Source organism: Mastigoproctus giganteus, chromosome 6 (assembly GCF_048544385.1).
Source record: "Mastigoproctus giganteus isolate SK-2022 chromosome 6, ASM4854438v1, whole genome shotgun sequence".
NCBI lineage: Eukaryota > Metazoa > Arthropoda > Arachnida > Uropygi > Thelyphonidae > Mastigoproctus > Mastigoproctus giganteus.
In genome coordinates this window covers 174,915,954-174,932,213 of record NC_143580.1, presented here as the reverse complement: position 1 = coordinate 174,932,213, position 16,260 = coordinate 174,915,954, and the positions used below count along the sequence as shown (strand labels likewise).

At 37.4% G+C, this 16,260-nt stretch overlaps 1 protein-coding gene across 4 annotated transcripts in view; it reads left to right on the top strand.

Moving 5' to 3' along the window:
* Nucleotides 1–7,649: 7,649 nt before the first annotated feature.
* Nucleotides 7,650–16,260, top strand: part of LOC150084764 (ATP synthase subunit s, mitochondrial) — a 104,571-nt gene continuing 95,960 nt past the window's right edge. Inside the window, exon 1 of one of the 4 annotated variants that reach the window (XM_090375521.1) lies at nt 7,650–7,837. Coding sequence is in view for 2 of the 4 variants with exons in the window: in XM_090375517.1 (XP_090231643.1) it covers nt 8,468–8,476 (9 nt within the window). In the remaining 2 variants the exon portion in view is untranslated. The other 3 variants (XM_090375518.1, XM_090375517.1, XM_090375519.1) reach the window with 3 other exon arrangements.

Genomic DNA, 16,260 nt, shown 5'->3' with positions numbered 1-16,260 from the left:
TTCAATGAAAAAATTGCACACAATCAGCTGGAATGGAACTACTGGTAGCACATTGACTTTGGGGAGAAATTTCGAGTTTCAAGTTATAGTTCTGGTAAAATCTATTTGAGGAAATTAGCAATTTTGCTTTATCAATCACGATACAACCTCATTCCATTGCTGAAGTAAGAACGTTTATTTAGTAAAATGAAATAAAATCAAAGTTACAAAACACGATGATTATCCTTACACTAATTACTATTCACAATAAAATTTTGGTTTGCAAAGAAATGACAATTGTTTCTGCCAACAATAAGTCTAAGAAAAATAAGCACATTAATGGCATATAAAAAAAAGTAAATGAGCAGGTGAATGATGAAGCTCTAGAATATATCATCTGTGAGTTATGGACAGTGCCAGACCATGGTATTTTCGCGCCCGGGCAGAAATATTTTTCAGCGCACCCTTTACTAAGGATATATGTATATTTTTTCATGATTTGTAAAATTTGGCGTCCCTTACATGCCCGGATAAGAGCCCTGCTAGCCCGTGCCTTAATCGGGCACTTGTTATGGAGCAACAAGTGGCGGATTAAGGCACTTGTTGCTCTTTTCACCTTATTACCTTATACTGATCTTCCCATGAGCAGGAGGGCCCTCATGGGTAGCACCGTTGGTAGGATCATTATCCTCACCACACCGGATTTGAATGACTTTTGTGGAAATAGTGGAATTTCCACCATATATCAGCCTTAAAAAGACAAGCTACCCCTATACTTTTTTTTCTCTACTGTACTATGGGGAGTATGAAACAACACCGCCTTATTGGCGTTCCTTTCCTTCTTTCCCCCACTAGAGCACACGTCTCTCTGGCATCACATTGAGTAAGGTCAGTAATTATGTTGCAGTTCCACCATTATTATTAGCTGGGTCACAGCACAGTGAGATGCTGTTACTTGATCAGTTTCTGACCAGCTTGGGAGACGGAAAATTGAGATAACAAAGTGGTACCTGATTATCTTCATCAGATAAGAAGTAGTTATGACAATTGAAAACAATTTAAGGGGTAATCTAATAACTGCAGAGTAAATTGTGTTGGGCATTTCCTTTTGCAGGAATTAGATTTCCGAATTGAGAGATCCGGAACCCTCACCGATAAAATATGAGTTTAATTTTCACATTGATGTAATTCTTTTTTTTTTTTTTTGTACTTTGGTCCCCAGATATCAGCCCTGGAAATTTAGTACCCCAACGAAGACGAGCTCCGGACCAATGGGTGCATGAAAAGTGTAGGGGGGGGGGAATTATTTATGCTCAGGTGAGACAAAGGACGTGGTAGCTTAGAACAAAGGAGAAAATCAGTGCAGTTCTAGTAGAGAGCTTCGAAGATTGGAGAAAAAGTTCCAGACGGATGGAAGACTGGCCCAGAATCTTAAAGCAACCGTTTCTCCTAACAAGATTGCTGCTTCTTTTGCCCTTTGCCAATCCTTGTCTTGTTTTTTCTGAATGTGAGGATCATCTCCATGTCAAAACCCTACTTCTCAGAGTAAAGAAGACGAAACTGCTTACTCTGTCCAAAGATCTCCCAGCTGAAGCTGCCAGTAAGTCTTAATAGGATGAGAGTTATACAGTTATCGCACCAGATAGTTGGACTGGAAACATCTATTATATTGGTAAGTTTTACTTACTTTTACCCTCTTTTATTAGTACATAAGCATCCCTCCTCATTAGCACTTCTACTGATGTATTACTTCATGATACATCACTTACGAATTAGAGTCTAACTTGTCTAAAAAAAAAAAAAAAATTCTGTTTATACTCCGGCATGACAACCAAGTCAGTAGAGTTTACAATAAATCGTAATTACAAATATTTATCGTATTTAGTAGTCACGCGCTTGAACCCCAATCCACTCATGGAACGCATGCTATGTACTCTCACTCCTGACCACTCTGCTATGTAAGGCCTTAGTTAATCTATTAGTGTTAATGTGATTCCAGAAACCCAGATTGTCGCACAACGTTTTAATACAATACCTGTATGTATATACCTGTGTACTGTTCCACAGGGGTTTTCCGTCGTTTTGTGCGCTTGCCTATCAATGTACTCGTGGATCATTCAGCTTCCAGCAAGACCGCATGCCACTATGTGTATCCTGAAAACCTGGGTTTCAATATGACCTTCTAGCAGTTAAATTAGGACAATAAATCCTGCGCCCTCAAGTTTCACTCAGCATGTCACAGTGAGTAAGCTCGCAGCATCAAGGATCGCGTTGTGATTTCACCCAGAGGTACCTTTTAGATAGGGGACCTCGGAGTGACCGCAATTAATGGTCCTTTAAAAAAATTGTTCAGTGAATTGTGTGTAACTAGATGGAATGGTCAGGATGCAAAATAGTAAACAAACAAAACAAGGTTTATTAAACATATAGGTATACAAATGAGTACAATAGAACTGGTACATAGTTTAGATTAATTGGTATGTGATTGTTAGGTAAATTAACTGAATCAAGCATTATCTTGCTGTTAGCATTATTATAGTTTTGTAAAGTTCTTCATGTGGCTTTTCCACTAATTCTCCAGCAAGTACAAAATGATTGGTGTTTGTCATAACATAGAACTGTTCAATACTAGAACAGGGAACTATATTAACTTAATAGTGTAATTAGTATTGTTGACAACTAGGTGATAAGTCACATTATCTGTTAAAACTAAGTAGTAAAAAAATGGCACAACAATTGTCTGGGTCTACATATATAAATGTGAGGAGAGATGTCTTATAAATGCATTAAAATGTGTGCAGATGGTGGGTTCGGCTTTGGGCAATTTAGTACAGTTTGCTATTAAACAATAAGGGTTGACTTACCTGAATAAACTCTGCACCGCCTCGGTGGGGGTGGGAAGTTCTGTACCAGACGTTCATTACAGCTCTCTTCTCATCTTTTTCTAGCAATTATTATTTTACTTCTTCTTCTTCACACAATGACAAAAATCGGCCAAGACTCTCACTGCTCTCATCTTCCTGTCATGTCTCACCCAAAGTTAATGTGTTTTTGCTTACCCCTTCCAATATATATATATATCTCTGCTTCTCCCTAACTGAAATTTCTCATGACCTGTGACTGATCTCACACATGAACAAATGTGGGGAAAAGCACTACCCTTGTGACTGCTAACTCGTGGGATTTGACGCCTAAAAATGATATGTTATATTAATGTGGTTATAGAGTTCTGATTACTCAAGACATGCTGTGTCTTGATGTCTAATTCTGCTCTTATAATCATCGTCGCCTTCCTGCCTACACCGCTCATGGGACATTACGTGTTCGACGCTCCCGTTACACAGGAGAACAGCGTGACATCATCGACCGACTAATAGTGGTGTAATATTTCAGCGGTCGCATCGCCTGGGGCGATTGAAAACGAAAGCAAAACGCTAAGCTCCGTCGAAGTGACGCTATCTCTTTTAGTCGTACAGGTAGCGGCAAAAGTATAGGGCAACTTGAGGAATGAATGCTTCTAGCAAGTAAGTGAAAGTGCTAGAAATGAAAATATTTTTCATAGTACTCTTATAAGATGAGGATTGTAAACTAGAGTACTAGAAAGATACCACAGGAAGACCAGAAAGATGACAAACATATCACTAAATCCATATTACCAGCTAGAGACATACACTGTGCTGCCACTTTATTAGGTACAAGACAGGCTGGACAAAGCATCTTGGAAGAAAATTACTTGGTGATGAGAGAGGTCAGAGGATGGCTAGAATTGTACAAGCAAACAGATGGGCCACAATGTTGCACATCACGTCAGAATGCAACCTTGGTACGCAAAACAAAATATTGCAACGGACCACTAATCGCAGCATTTTGTCGCGAATGGGCTACAACCGCCGAAAGCCACATAGCGTACATTTGTTGTCGATGAAGAACAAGAGAGCACTCCTCCTGTGGGCACAGCAACACCTGCACTGGACTAACGAGTATTGGAAAACAGTTACTTGGTCTGAAGAGTCGAAGTTCCAGGTGCATCATGTTGATGGAAGGCTCAGAATTTGGCGAAAACAACATGAATCCACGGAACCGAACTGTTAGACGACGACTATAATTATGGTGTGGGGAACGTTTTCTTCGCACACGTTGGTTCCATTAATTCCAATAGATTCATGTCTGAATATCACATCTTACCTAAACATCGTTGCTAACCAAATGCCTCCATGTGCCAGTGCACAAAGCCAGGATAACTATGGAATGGTTCTAGCAACATGACAATGACATTTATTTGCTGCAGTGGCACGCTCAATCCCAGGATCTCAATCCTATTGAACATTTTTGGGATGAGCTGGAAAGGGCTATTCGCTGCAGGCCTAAACCTCAGTCGAATCTCAACTAACTGCGTGACCCACTCATGTCTGCACGGTACTGCATTCCTGCATAACCTTTTCAGCATCTTGTTCAATCCATGACTAGACAAATTCAGGCTGTTTTGAAGGAGGCTCAACACGCTACTAGGTTGGTGTACCTAATAAAGTGGCAGCACAGTGTAAAGTGTCATTTCTATTTATGTTAGTGTGAGAAAAAGATATTCTGTCCTGTATATATCAATTATCTTTGTGAATGTAGTAACAAATAAATTATGTTTTGTTTAAGTATCCTTGCCTCCGACCCATTCTCTAGCTACACGTTATCCTTAGCACAAGATTTATAGTAACGGAACCATAATTTGCGGCATTCCAAGTTCTGACTATAATAGATAGGGTCCTGGAGTGAAAAACACAATGCTGATCAAGCTGCAAGTTCTATTTACCACGACGCTGAATATGAACAGATCTTTAGGGCATGTGAATAGATCATTGTCTATTCAATGTGCAATATATGAATAGAACGTGAACATATTGTTGAACAATCAACAATATATGAATAGATATTAAGGGCACAGAGATCATTGTCCCATCAAAAAACCACTAGACAATCATATAAGTAGTAGTAGTAGTATTGGCATGTGATGCAAGAAAGCAAGTGTATGAGCTCACGCAGCATCAGCCAAAAAAAAAAAAAAAAAAAAATCACACCATTCCCTCCAAATACCTGTCCAGTTCCTCCTTAAATTTATTTAACCTATCAACTTCCACAACAAGAGATGGAAGTTTTTTCCAGAAATTAACCACCTGCTGGCTAAAGGCAAATATCTGCACATCTATTCTACATCTGTCTTTTCTTAATTTGAATTTATGCCCCCTTAGGTTCGTAATATGAACAAGTGGAAGGATCCCATCAGGATTCAGCATGCTCAACCCATTCAAGGCCTTATATACATCAATCAGATCACCACGCAGGTGTCTAGTCTCCAGCCACTGAAATTTGCAGAACTTAAGCCTCTCTTGGTAAGAGGATCCCTTCATTCCCCTCACCAATCTTGTTGCCCTTCTCTGTACACGCTCAAGTAAATCTATATCCTTCCTAAAATGAGGCCTCCAGACCTGTACGCAGTACTCAAGGCGTGGCCCGACCATTGCCTTATACAGAGGGACAATCACCTCCTTTTCCCTGCTAGCGAAATTCCTGTATATCATTGACAGAACCCCATTTCCTGCTCTGGCAGCCTGTCTGTATTGCTCAGAAAACTTCATATCTGACTGCACAATTACTCCCAGGTCCTTTTCATTTTCTACCACCTTAAGTGTAGTACCACACAGTTGGTATGCTTCTCTGGGGTTACTTCTACCCATACGCAGTACTTTGCATTTGTCAAGGTTAAACTTCATTTGCCACTTCTTAGCCCATCTGCCCAAATTATCTAGATCCTGTTGCAGTAGCACACTGCCATTACTATCATTAACAATCCTGTTAACCTTTGTATCATCTGCAAACTTCGACCCTAAGCCTGATATACCTTCATCTCTCTCTCTCATGGTAACACAGGATTTTTTATTGGCTGGTGCAGCATAAGCCTCAGGCTCTTGCACCTTATGGCTAATAATAATAATAATAATAATAATAATAAATATACAAAACAATAGAAGACCCAACACTGAACCCTGTGGAACACCACTAATAACATTAGTCCACGAAGAGCAGCACCGATTAATTACCACCCTCTGTCTGCTTCCACTCAACCATCCTTTTATCCATTGTAGCAACTTACCCTTAATACCATTCTGCTCCAATTTGTACAAATGTCTTCCATGCGCAACAGTGTCAAAAGCTTCCCTGAAATCCAAATATATGATATCAAAATTATTTTTTGCATCCAGCTCCATTGTAACCACAAGTTCATTGGTGTGTACTGGGACATGCTTTAATTTAGCAACATCCAAACCATTTCTGGAACTTAGAGCATTTTAGGTAATTCAGAACAGTAAAGTGCAGCGCAGCATAACACTGATGCCCAGATAAAAGTCAATGTAACACCTTGGTGAGAAGTCCGTCGATGACGGAAGGAATTTTTCTGGGTCTTTTTCACAACGTGGTTGAATCAGACTGTCTCAGTCGAGGGCAGCACGATTTTTTCTCCCAGAAACTCTGGTTTTTTTTTTGTCCAGCAAAACAGAAAATCAACATCAGAACACGTATTCACAGACAATATACATGGTGAAACATGGCCTAAAATCCAATAACAATAACGATGAGTAGGCGGCTTAAAACAGCTGAAAAAGAGAAGAGGAAGAAAGAAAGAGAACTGTCCCATCTAATAAAAATATATATTAAATAAATTTATTAAGATTAAACAGCGTTTTTGTTTGTTATTATGAACATTAACCACTATTGATGAGCTGCCCCTCAATAATTAATCTTTTTTTTTTTATAATTCTCTGTTCTTCTTCTTCTTCCAGTCACAGAGCTCCCTGAGGAGCTGTTGTGGCCACCAACAAATTGCTGCAACTGTATCGATCGTATGCTATACGAGCAGCATCGCAAAGTGTCATGCCCAGAAGTTCACTGAACCCATCCTTCCACCTAGTTGTAGGTCTTCCTCTGCATCTCTTCCCCTCGGTTTTTCCTTCCATTATATTCTCCAACAGAAAGTTTTCCCTTCTTATTATATAACCAAAAAACTTGAGTTTTCTTTTGTTGATAATATGAAGAAGAATTTTAGGCCTGCCAATTTTATTCAATACCCACTCATTTGTTCTTCGATCCAAGTAAGAAATACGCAGTATTCTCCTGGAACACCACATTTCAAATGCCTCAATTTTATTCCTGTCAACTCTTTTCAGATTCCATCCTTCACATCCATAAGTGGCAACTGGAAAAATTAACGAATCAATGATTCTCAGCTTCGTCTTTAGGAGCAGATCATGATCTCTCCATAATTTTATCAGATTAGCGATCAACGTTTTAGCAATTGCCTGTCGTCTCTTTACATCGTTTGAGCAGTCACTATTTTTATTTATTCTTTACCCTAAGTAATCAAATTCATCAACTTCTTCAATTCGATATCTTGCCCATTAACCTTCACTTTACTGGAATCGAGATTATCACCAATCACCACAATTTTAGTTTTACACACATTCAGAAACAATCCTTTTTTTTTCTTACTGGCTTCACATACTCTCCTCAGAGATGATCCTTAGAATTACAAATTAGCACGCACAGTATCATTTGCATAATTCCCTGTGAACACCTATAATTATCTAAATTCTATTGATGTAGTAACTATTAATCTATGATGACTTTTTGCTATTATATATATGTAATTTTAACCCCTTTTTATGCAACTTAGCTATACTATAAAAACTTTTGAACTTTAGAACATACTTTAAAACTCTAGATTTAGCAACCAAACAAAATTGGGGCTGGGAACTATCCTGCATACAGTTGAAGAATACGTAAACGCCAGGGCACGTTATTCTTTGCTTTGGTATGTTGCTACTGTATAGCCCTCTGCGCTTGTGACATTTGAAATGCAAAATTAATGCAATGGTAAAGTCTCACAATGGTTGAATATTTATTTCTTGTCTAATTACATTTTAATAGGATGAAAACAATGACAGGCACAAAAAAAAAAAAAAAAAAACCCAAGAAAAATATGTGAACGTGCAAATTTGAAATTCTTTGTGGATTTATACTCACTGAGTAGTAGCATATCTTATGCTGGTCTATACGTGCGTAATGCATTATTTCAAGCAACAGTTTTCATCTGCGAAAAAATTGCAATACCCCTCCTTTTTGCAACTTGCTGTTTTGAGATTGGCCATTTTCCTCTCTGTACTGAAATTTTCCTTACATGTAAATTGTGTTTGAAATTCGCATACGATTTGCTTGCACAATATTGCCTTGCAATGTTTATTCGCAAACACGATTTAGATCTTGGATTTTTTTAAAATTTTACAGTGGTTTTAAATTGTGTTCCTTCAAACTATGAAGTTGTTGATTATGATGGAGAGCTTTCTGAACCGTCAATATACTCGTGAAAACTTGGCTTACGCCTGTAGTAAAAAAATTACCGTGCATATAAATGTGTTTAGCCAGGAAGCTGTAAATCCAAAATATGTACATGGTAGGCATTAACCCAGCTCTTTTCTAATACATATGAGATAAGAAGAAGTAGGCATTAAGAGGTAGGAAAATTTTAAAAGTACAAAGAAATATAAAAGATGTACACAACAAGCATTACAAAAATATTTTAAAAAATAAAATTAATTACAATTTGTGGGGACTATACAATAAAATTAATTGTATAGTCTTCACAAAAAAAAAAAAAAAAAAAGCAACAGAAATGTTTTTATGCAAATTTTCACAGACATTCACAAGGAAACTCAAGAAACCTTCTCTATGTTATATAAATATTCGTTGAAAGTTACCTAAAAGTGGGGAGGACTTGTGAACATGTCTCAAAGTGGTACTGTTTTCAAGATTCACAGGAATTTTTACCCAAACACATGTGCTCCAAGTTAATTAAATTTTACTGCATTTCTCTGAACTTCATATGAGCCTGGACTAAGTCCAAAGCCAAGCCTTTCAGAAACTTATTACTCAGTCATGCCTTGATTTTAATTTCTGTAAGATGCTAAAATTACAGAGAACTATAAGAAATTCCACAGGAGATAATTTTTACCCAAACTTTTGGCATTGGTAGAGGCATATGATGCAAAAAAGCAAGCTTATATAGCATCAGACAAAAAAGAAAAAAAAAACCCTTCCTGTTTCATCTATCCATTCACTACAAATGTTGTCTAGTTCAGCCTTGAATTTATTTAAGCTGTCAATTTCCACAAAGACAGATCAAAGTTTGTTCCAGCAATCAACTACCCACTGGCTAAAGGCAAATTTCTGCGCATCTATTCTACAACTGTCTTTCCTCAATTTCAATTTATGCCCTCTCAGGTGAAGAATCCCATCAGCATTGAGCTTGCTCAAACCATTCAAGGCCTTGTACACCTCAATGATATCACCTCACAGGTGCCTAGTCTCCAGATGCTACAATTTGCAGAACATAAGAATAAAGTTGAGTTGTTTTAAACATAAAATTTATTATATGCACATATATAAGTGTATCTTGGTAACAGCAATCCATTGTTCCATTCACTAATCTTGTTGTCCTTTTCTGTACTCGTTCTAGTAGCTCAATATCTTTCCTAAAATTTGGCCTCCAGACCTGTATGCAGTACTCAAGGTGTGTGTGCTGACCATTGCCTTATGCAAGGGGATAATCACCTCCTTATCCCTGCTAGCAAAATTCCTATATATCATTGATATGACATCATGAGCTACTGTCTGCACTCCTCAGAAAACTTCATATCTGACTGCACAATTACCCCCAGGTCTTTTTCATTCTCCACTACTCTGAGTGCAGTACCACACAGTTGATATGTTACTCTGGGGTTACTGCTACCCATATGCAGTACCTTGCATTTGGCAATGTTAAACTTCAGTTGCCACCTCTCAGCCCATGTGCTCAACTTTTCTAGCTCATTTTGCAGTAGTGTACTGTCAACAGTACACTACTGCAACAACAACCCTACCAACCTTCATATTGTCTGCAGACTTGGACATTAAGCCTAACATACTCTCATCAATATCATTGATAAATACAGAAAACAACATGTACCCCTTTGGGAAATAAGTGCTTAAAATGCAAAGTGTTGGGAACAATTTCAACATAGTTTATTTGGATTTTAGCAAGCATTTGAATCAGTCTCTCATGAGAGATTATTGTGTAAGTTGGCTTTTGCACTGTAAGCACTTTTTAATTGTATTATCATCTTACTTCTTAATTTACTTTAATTTATTTCGTTCTACAACATACAGTGCATTGATACTACCTTATCCATATTTTTGTGGAAGGTCTACTGCTTTACTCCCCACCCATTTGCTCTCATTTAGTTTTATTCTTAAATTTGCTTTTATTCCACAGGTATGGACAGGAACAGATATAGAAATGTAGTTTTTGATACATGATCCGGTGTAGCCGCCTGATGAAATACCTGATTATGTATCAATATTTTATTTTTAGTAAACATATGATTTTCATTTTATAATTTCTCTACCCATTTCTTTAACTTATAACCAAAATTTCCCACCCTTTTCTAATGCTCACTATTACTCCATTTTTATATTAATATAATAGTTGTTGGCTTTAAAGTTCCCAGCTCTCTAATTGGCTATCCAATTCAGCCTATAATTTTGCTTAATTCATTATATCTTATAGAATATTCATATTCTTGTACTCTTTTTTATATCTTCAACATCTCCAATTTCTGCTATCCTTCTCCTATTAGTTCTGGCATTTTGTGTAATTTACACATCCATCTTTGCACTTTTCATCAGACTTATTAACTTTGCCTCATATATATAAACTTTTGTATATTTTGCTGCTGCTTGGTGCACTCAGGTGCAAACGACATATTTTTATACTTATTATATATACAGTATGTATATATATATATATATATATATATATACAGTATGTATATATATATATAGTAGGAATATATGACAGTTAAGAAGCAAAATAAGCAGAAAAAGGGAAATAACAAAAGTTATATGTCTAATGCTCCAAAACGAGCAGTGTGCAGCAGTAGAGGAAGCAAAAGGATATAAATATATATATGTGGTTGGATATGAAGTTCTCTGAGCAGTGTAACTAGGCAGCCAGGAAAGCCCATGGTGTCCTATCAATGATTTATTGAACAAATAGCCTATAGAGATAGGGAGGTTATAAACTCACTATATAAGTCCTTTCTAAGATTACACTTGAAATACTTTTAAGTCAATTGAAAGATTGCAATTGGAATACTGAGTATTTTTTTTTTATGAGGTCTCCAAATATGAAGATTCATCAAAAAAAATACATTGAGCTTCTTGAGAGGTCCAAAGCTGGTCAACTCTCATTGTAAGATTGACAAAAAGGATAAATTGTACAAGGAAAGACTTCAATTGTGGGCTACAGAGCTTGTCAATTAGGCACCTTAGAGGGGACCTGATTAGGGTTTATAAGCATCTGAGACGTGTTAGAAAAATAAATGAAGGTGAAATTTTCAGAGTTATAAAGAATGCCTTATGTTTAACTTCAACAATTTCTCCTCCACTGCACTCTCAATATTACAAATTCATTTAGCTCCCTGTTACAGTTTGATAAGCTTCTGGCCTCCACTTCCCCCAGAATTCCTCGTGTGAATGTAGATGCAAATTACTCATTCAGTTTGTCAGCCACCTGAGCAACAGTCGAATCCTCAATATCAGGTGAACCAATCTGATTCATCCTCTTTCTTCTAGAGTTTGCATAAGTATAGAAGTCTTTGCTGCTTTTCTTTGCATTATTTACAAGAGATTTCTCATAATCTGCCTTAGCTTGCCTAACCTCCTTTGTGATTTTATTGCAAACTAGTGCATATTAACTCTAGGCTTCTGTATCACCTGATAATTTAAATGCATCCCATATATATTTTCTTCTCTCCCATGAGTCTTATCAGTTCATCTGACATCCATTTGAGTCTAATCTTTGAACAGTATATTGGTATAAAAAGCCTAGTAGCTTCTGTGATTATTTCTCTGAATACTTCTTGTTTATAATTTGCTGTTGGTGACATCAACAGTAGGTCCTTCTGAATATAATTTAAAAACTGCCTAAGACATTTCTAGTCATGTTTAGAAAAGCAAAAGCCCTTAAATGGTTCTTTTGCATATTCTTAATAGATGAGGAGTCACTGGTAATAATCAGATCAAGTGATTGCTTTCTCATGTTTCCTCTCTAACATGCTGATGTAGAAAACAGGCATCAACCAAGCATTTAACTTATAGTGAACTTGGTTAATAAGGCACATGATGCAAGAAAGCAAGCTTATATGGCATCATCCAAAAAACAAAAACAAAAAAAACCTTCTCGTTTCACCCATACACTTGCTCCAAATGCTTGTCTAGTTTTGCCTTGAATCTATTTAAGCTGTCAACTTCTACAACGACAGATGAAAATTTGTTCCAGCAATCAATCACCCGCTGGCTAAAGGCAAACTTCTGCACATCTATCCTACAACTCTCTTTCCTCAGTTTGAATTTATGCCCTCTCAGGTGATAATTCTGAGCAAGAGGTCTAGGATCTAGAAATGGAGAATCCCATCACCATTCTCAAACCATTCAAGGCTTTATACACCTCAATCAGATCACCTTGCAGGTGCCTAGTCTCCATTCCAAACACTGTAATTTGCAAAAATTAAGCCTTTCTTCATAAGAGCAATACTTTGTTCTCAGCAGCTCTACATCCTTCTTAGAATGAGGCCTGCAGACTTGTATCCCAGTACTCAAGGTGTGGCCTGACCACTTCCTTTGACAAGGGGATAATCACTTCCTTATCCCTGCTAGAAAAATTCCTGTATATCATTGACGAGACACCATGAGCTACTCTTGCAGACCATCTGCACTGCTGAGAAAACTTCATATCTGCCTGCACAGTTACCCCCAGGTCCTTTTCATTCTCTACCACTGTCAGTGTAGTACCACACAGGTGATACATTACTTTGGGGTTACTGCTTCCCACATGCAGTACTTTACATTCGTCAATATTAAACTTCAGTTGCCACCTCTCAGCCCATCTGCTCAACTTTTCTAGATCCTCTTGCAGCATCGTACTGTCATTAACAACCCTGCCGACCTTACCTTCGTATTATCTGCAAACTTGGACATTAAGGCTGATATACCATCCTCAATATCATTAATAAATAGAGAAAACAACAATGGACCCAACACTGAACCCTGGATAACTCCACTAATAACATTAGTCCATGAAGAGTAGTGTCCATTGATTACCACTCTCTGTCTTCTCCCACTCAAACATCCTTTTATCCATAGCAGCAGTTTGCCTCCAATGCCACACTGCTCCAATTTGTGCAGCAGTCTTCCATGTGCAGTAGTATCAAAAGCCTTTCTAAGATCCAAATATCTGATATCAAAATTATTCTTTGCATCCAGTTCCTTTGTGACCACATGATAGTATCCAATAAAATTGATCAGACAAAACTTCCCCTTAACAAACCCATGCTGTGTCTGAACTATAACTAAAGTCTTGCCTAGATGATCCTGCAGTGCTTCTTTAATCAGTATTCCATTAATTTCCCTGGAACAGAAGTTAAACTAACAGGCCTGTAATTACTTGTGTCGCCCTTTGATCCTCCTTTGTGAATTGAGTTCACATTTGCACATCTCCGGTCCCCTGAGTCCAAGGAAGCTCTCATAATTATAGCTAAGGGTTTGCTTACTTCCTTTGCTGCCTCCTTTAATATAACTGGATAGATCCTATCCACCCAAGATGCCTTTCTTATGTTTATCATCAACAATTTCTCCTCCACTTTGCACTCAGTTATTACAAAATCAACAAGCTGCTATCTGCCAGAGTATAATTGACCTCTGGCATTCCCCTCCCTGAATAACTCCTCCTGTGTGAAAATACTCATTTAGTTTGTTAGCTACCTGAGCAGGATCATTAACAGTAGAACTGTTGATATCAAGTGGACCAATCTGATTCATCCCCTTCCTTCTAGAGTTTACATAAGTAAAGAACTCTTTGCTGTTTTTCTTTGCATCCTTTGCCGAAACTGTTCATAATCTGCCTTTGCCTGCCTAACCTCCTTTGTGACTTGGTTACAGACCAGCTTTTATCTCTCATAGACTTCCGTGTCACCTGTTAATTTTTATGTATCCCATGCAATTTTCTTCTTTGCCACATGTCTTGTTAGTTCATCTGACATCCATTACGCCTAAACCTAGAACAATATTTCTTAGTTGGTATGAAAAGTCTAGTAGCTTCCAAAGTTAATTCTCTGAATGCTTCCCATTTTGAATTTGCCGTTGGTAACATCATCAGTTGGTCCCACAGTATAGAATTTAAATACTGTCTCAGACCACTGTAGTCACCTTTATGAAAGTAAAAACCGTCCCTTTACCCCTGATGGTAGTTACCTCTTTGAGTAAATCCCACTTCAGCACACTGTGATCACTGCCATCTAGTGGTTCCTTTTTCTGCAGATTCTTAACTGTATTCCTGTCCTGCACAAAGGATCACTACTGATAATCAGATCAAGAGTATAACTTTTCTACAGCAGCATGTTCCTACCGAACATGCTGCTGTAGAAAAGAATCATCCAATAAATCCACAAAAGCCTTGCTAGTGTGTGAGTGAACAACCCACAAATTCCAGTCAATATCTGGAAATTAAAATCCCCCATTATAAGACACTCTGATCAACTGGCCCACTGTTGATCAGAGTGTTGATCAACTGGCCCACTGTTCTCTGTACAGTTGTTTATTATACTCATCAGAGTCACTAGGCCTATAACACACTCCTACTCTCAATTTTGCTTTGGGTGATTCCATGATAAGTGGCCTAATTTTGAAAATGGTCCCTGCTCGACCATCTTCAATTTTGTTGAAACTTGGTGTAGATGTTTAAACAGGTTTCAAATGAAGCTGTGCAAAAATTCAGTTCAAAATATAGTATGCTTGAGGCACCAGCACCATTTTTGTGGAGGTCACTTTTGTTAATGCGGAATAAAAAAAAAAAAAATTTCAGAGTTTTAAGTGTTACTCTTGCACAACATTGAGAGGTAGTGCTATGAAACTTGGTATACCTAGTTATCTTTTGGCAGAGAATGCAAAACATTTTGTGTCCAGGCTCAAAAATCTTCACATTTTTTACAATGCGGTCTAAAACTGGCACCAAAAATTTGTCGCAACAAATTTCAGCGAGAGTTTTGAAAGTCATACCTTTGAAATAAAAACCTTTGGTACCTTATTTTTTGGACATTCCACTTACCAACTGCATGAATTCAGCCTAACTAAATATCGGCTGTTATACTTGTTTTCTGGCTGAGATAATTTCCTTCAAAGATTGACTCAAAATTTGGAAGTCAAATTTGACCTATCTTAACGGGTAAATATCTTAATGTGGGACACCATCAATTCTCTCATTTTTGCACCACTGGAAAGAATAGTTTCAGCTACAAGGATCATGGTTTGTGTGTTTTGTGTCTTGCTACTTATGGCTTAAAAAATGGCCTTAAACATTTTATATTTTCCACATAATATTTGCATACTTATTTGATGGTGAAGTTTCACATCTCAATAGAGTCAGAACTATTGCATTTACAAGATTGAAATTTTCTGCAGTTACTCTGCCCTTTAGTTTAAGGAGAAAGAATATATTGCCAATACACAAAAAAGGTCTGTATTTTTTCAATGGGGGTGCAAATGGCAAGAAAATAAATTTGCATGGGTTTCTTTAGTGGAATTTCCCAAGCCTGAAAGGTCTTTATTCAGGATTCCAAGCATAAAGATGATGTTCTATTGGTTTCTAAGCTTGAAAGAAGTCATAACTGCAACAAAATTTATTTCAAACAAAATACAATTTGAAATAAGCAAGTGAGTGTGAAGATATGCTTTGTAATGGACTGGAATTTTCATTGATGGTTGATATTACTACTTCAGGAAAATTCTATTGTCGTCCCATTGTTGTTGTTTTTGGAGCTGGAAGATTAGCAATAATTTGTTGTTCAGGAATCCAGCAGACATCTTGTCTAGCAGACCAGTGAAATGAGCAAGCTGCTCCATGAGGATGCATGAAATTTGCCAATACATCATGTACTTCAAATGAAATTTCACAAATATTTCCAATCCACCAATTATTGTCATAAATACAGGCAGTATATTGGCCAGGTTATAAATTAACAATTGGTACATATTGAATATTGGTTTCACTAGTCTGATCTACATGAGCTACAAATGATGATGGTGTGTCATTTGATACTCTGCAAACACGAATCTGTCTTGCCTCAATAGGAATGAAGTGATGAT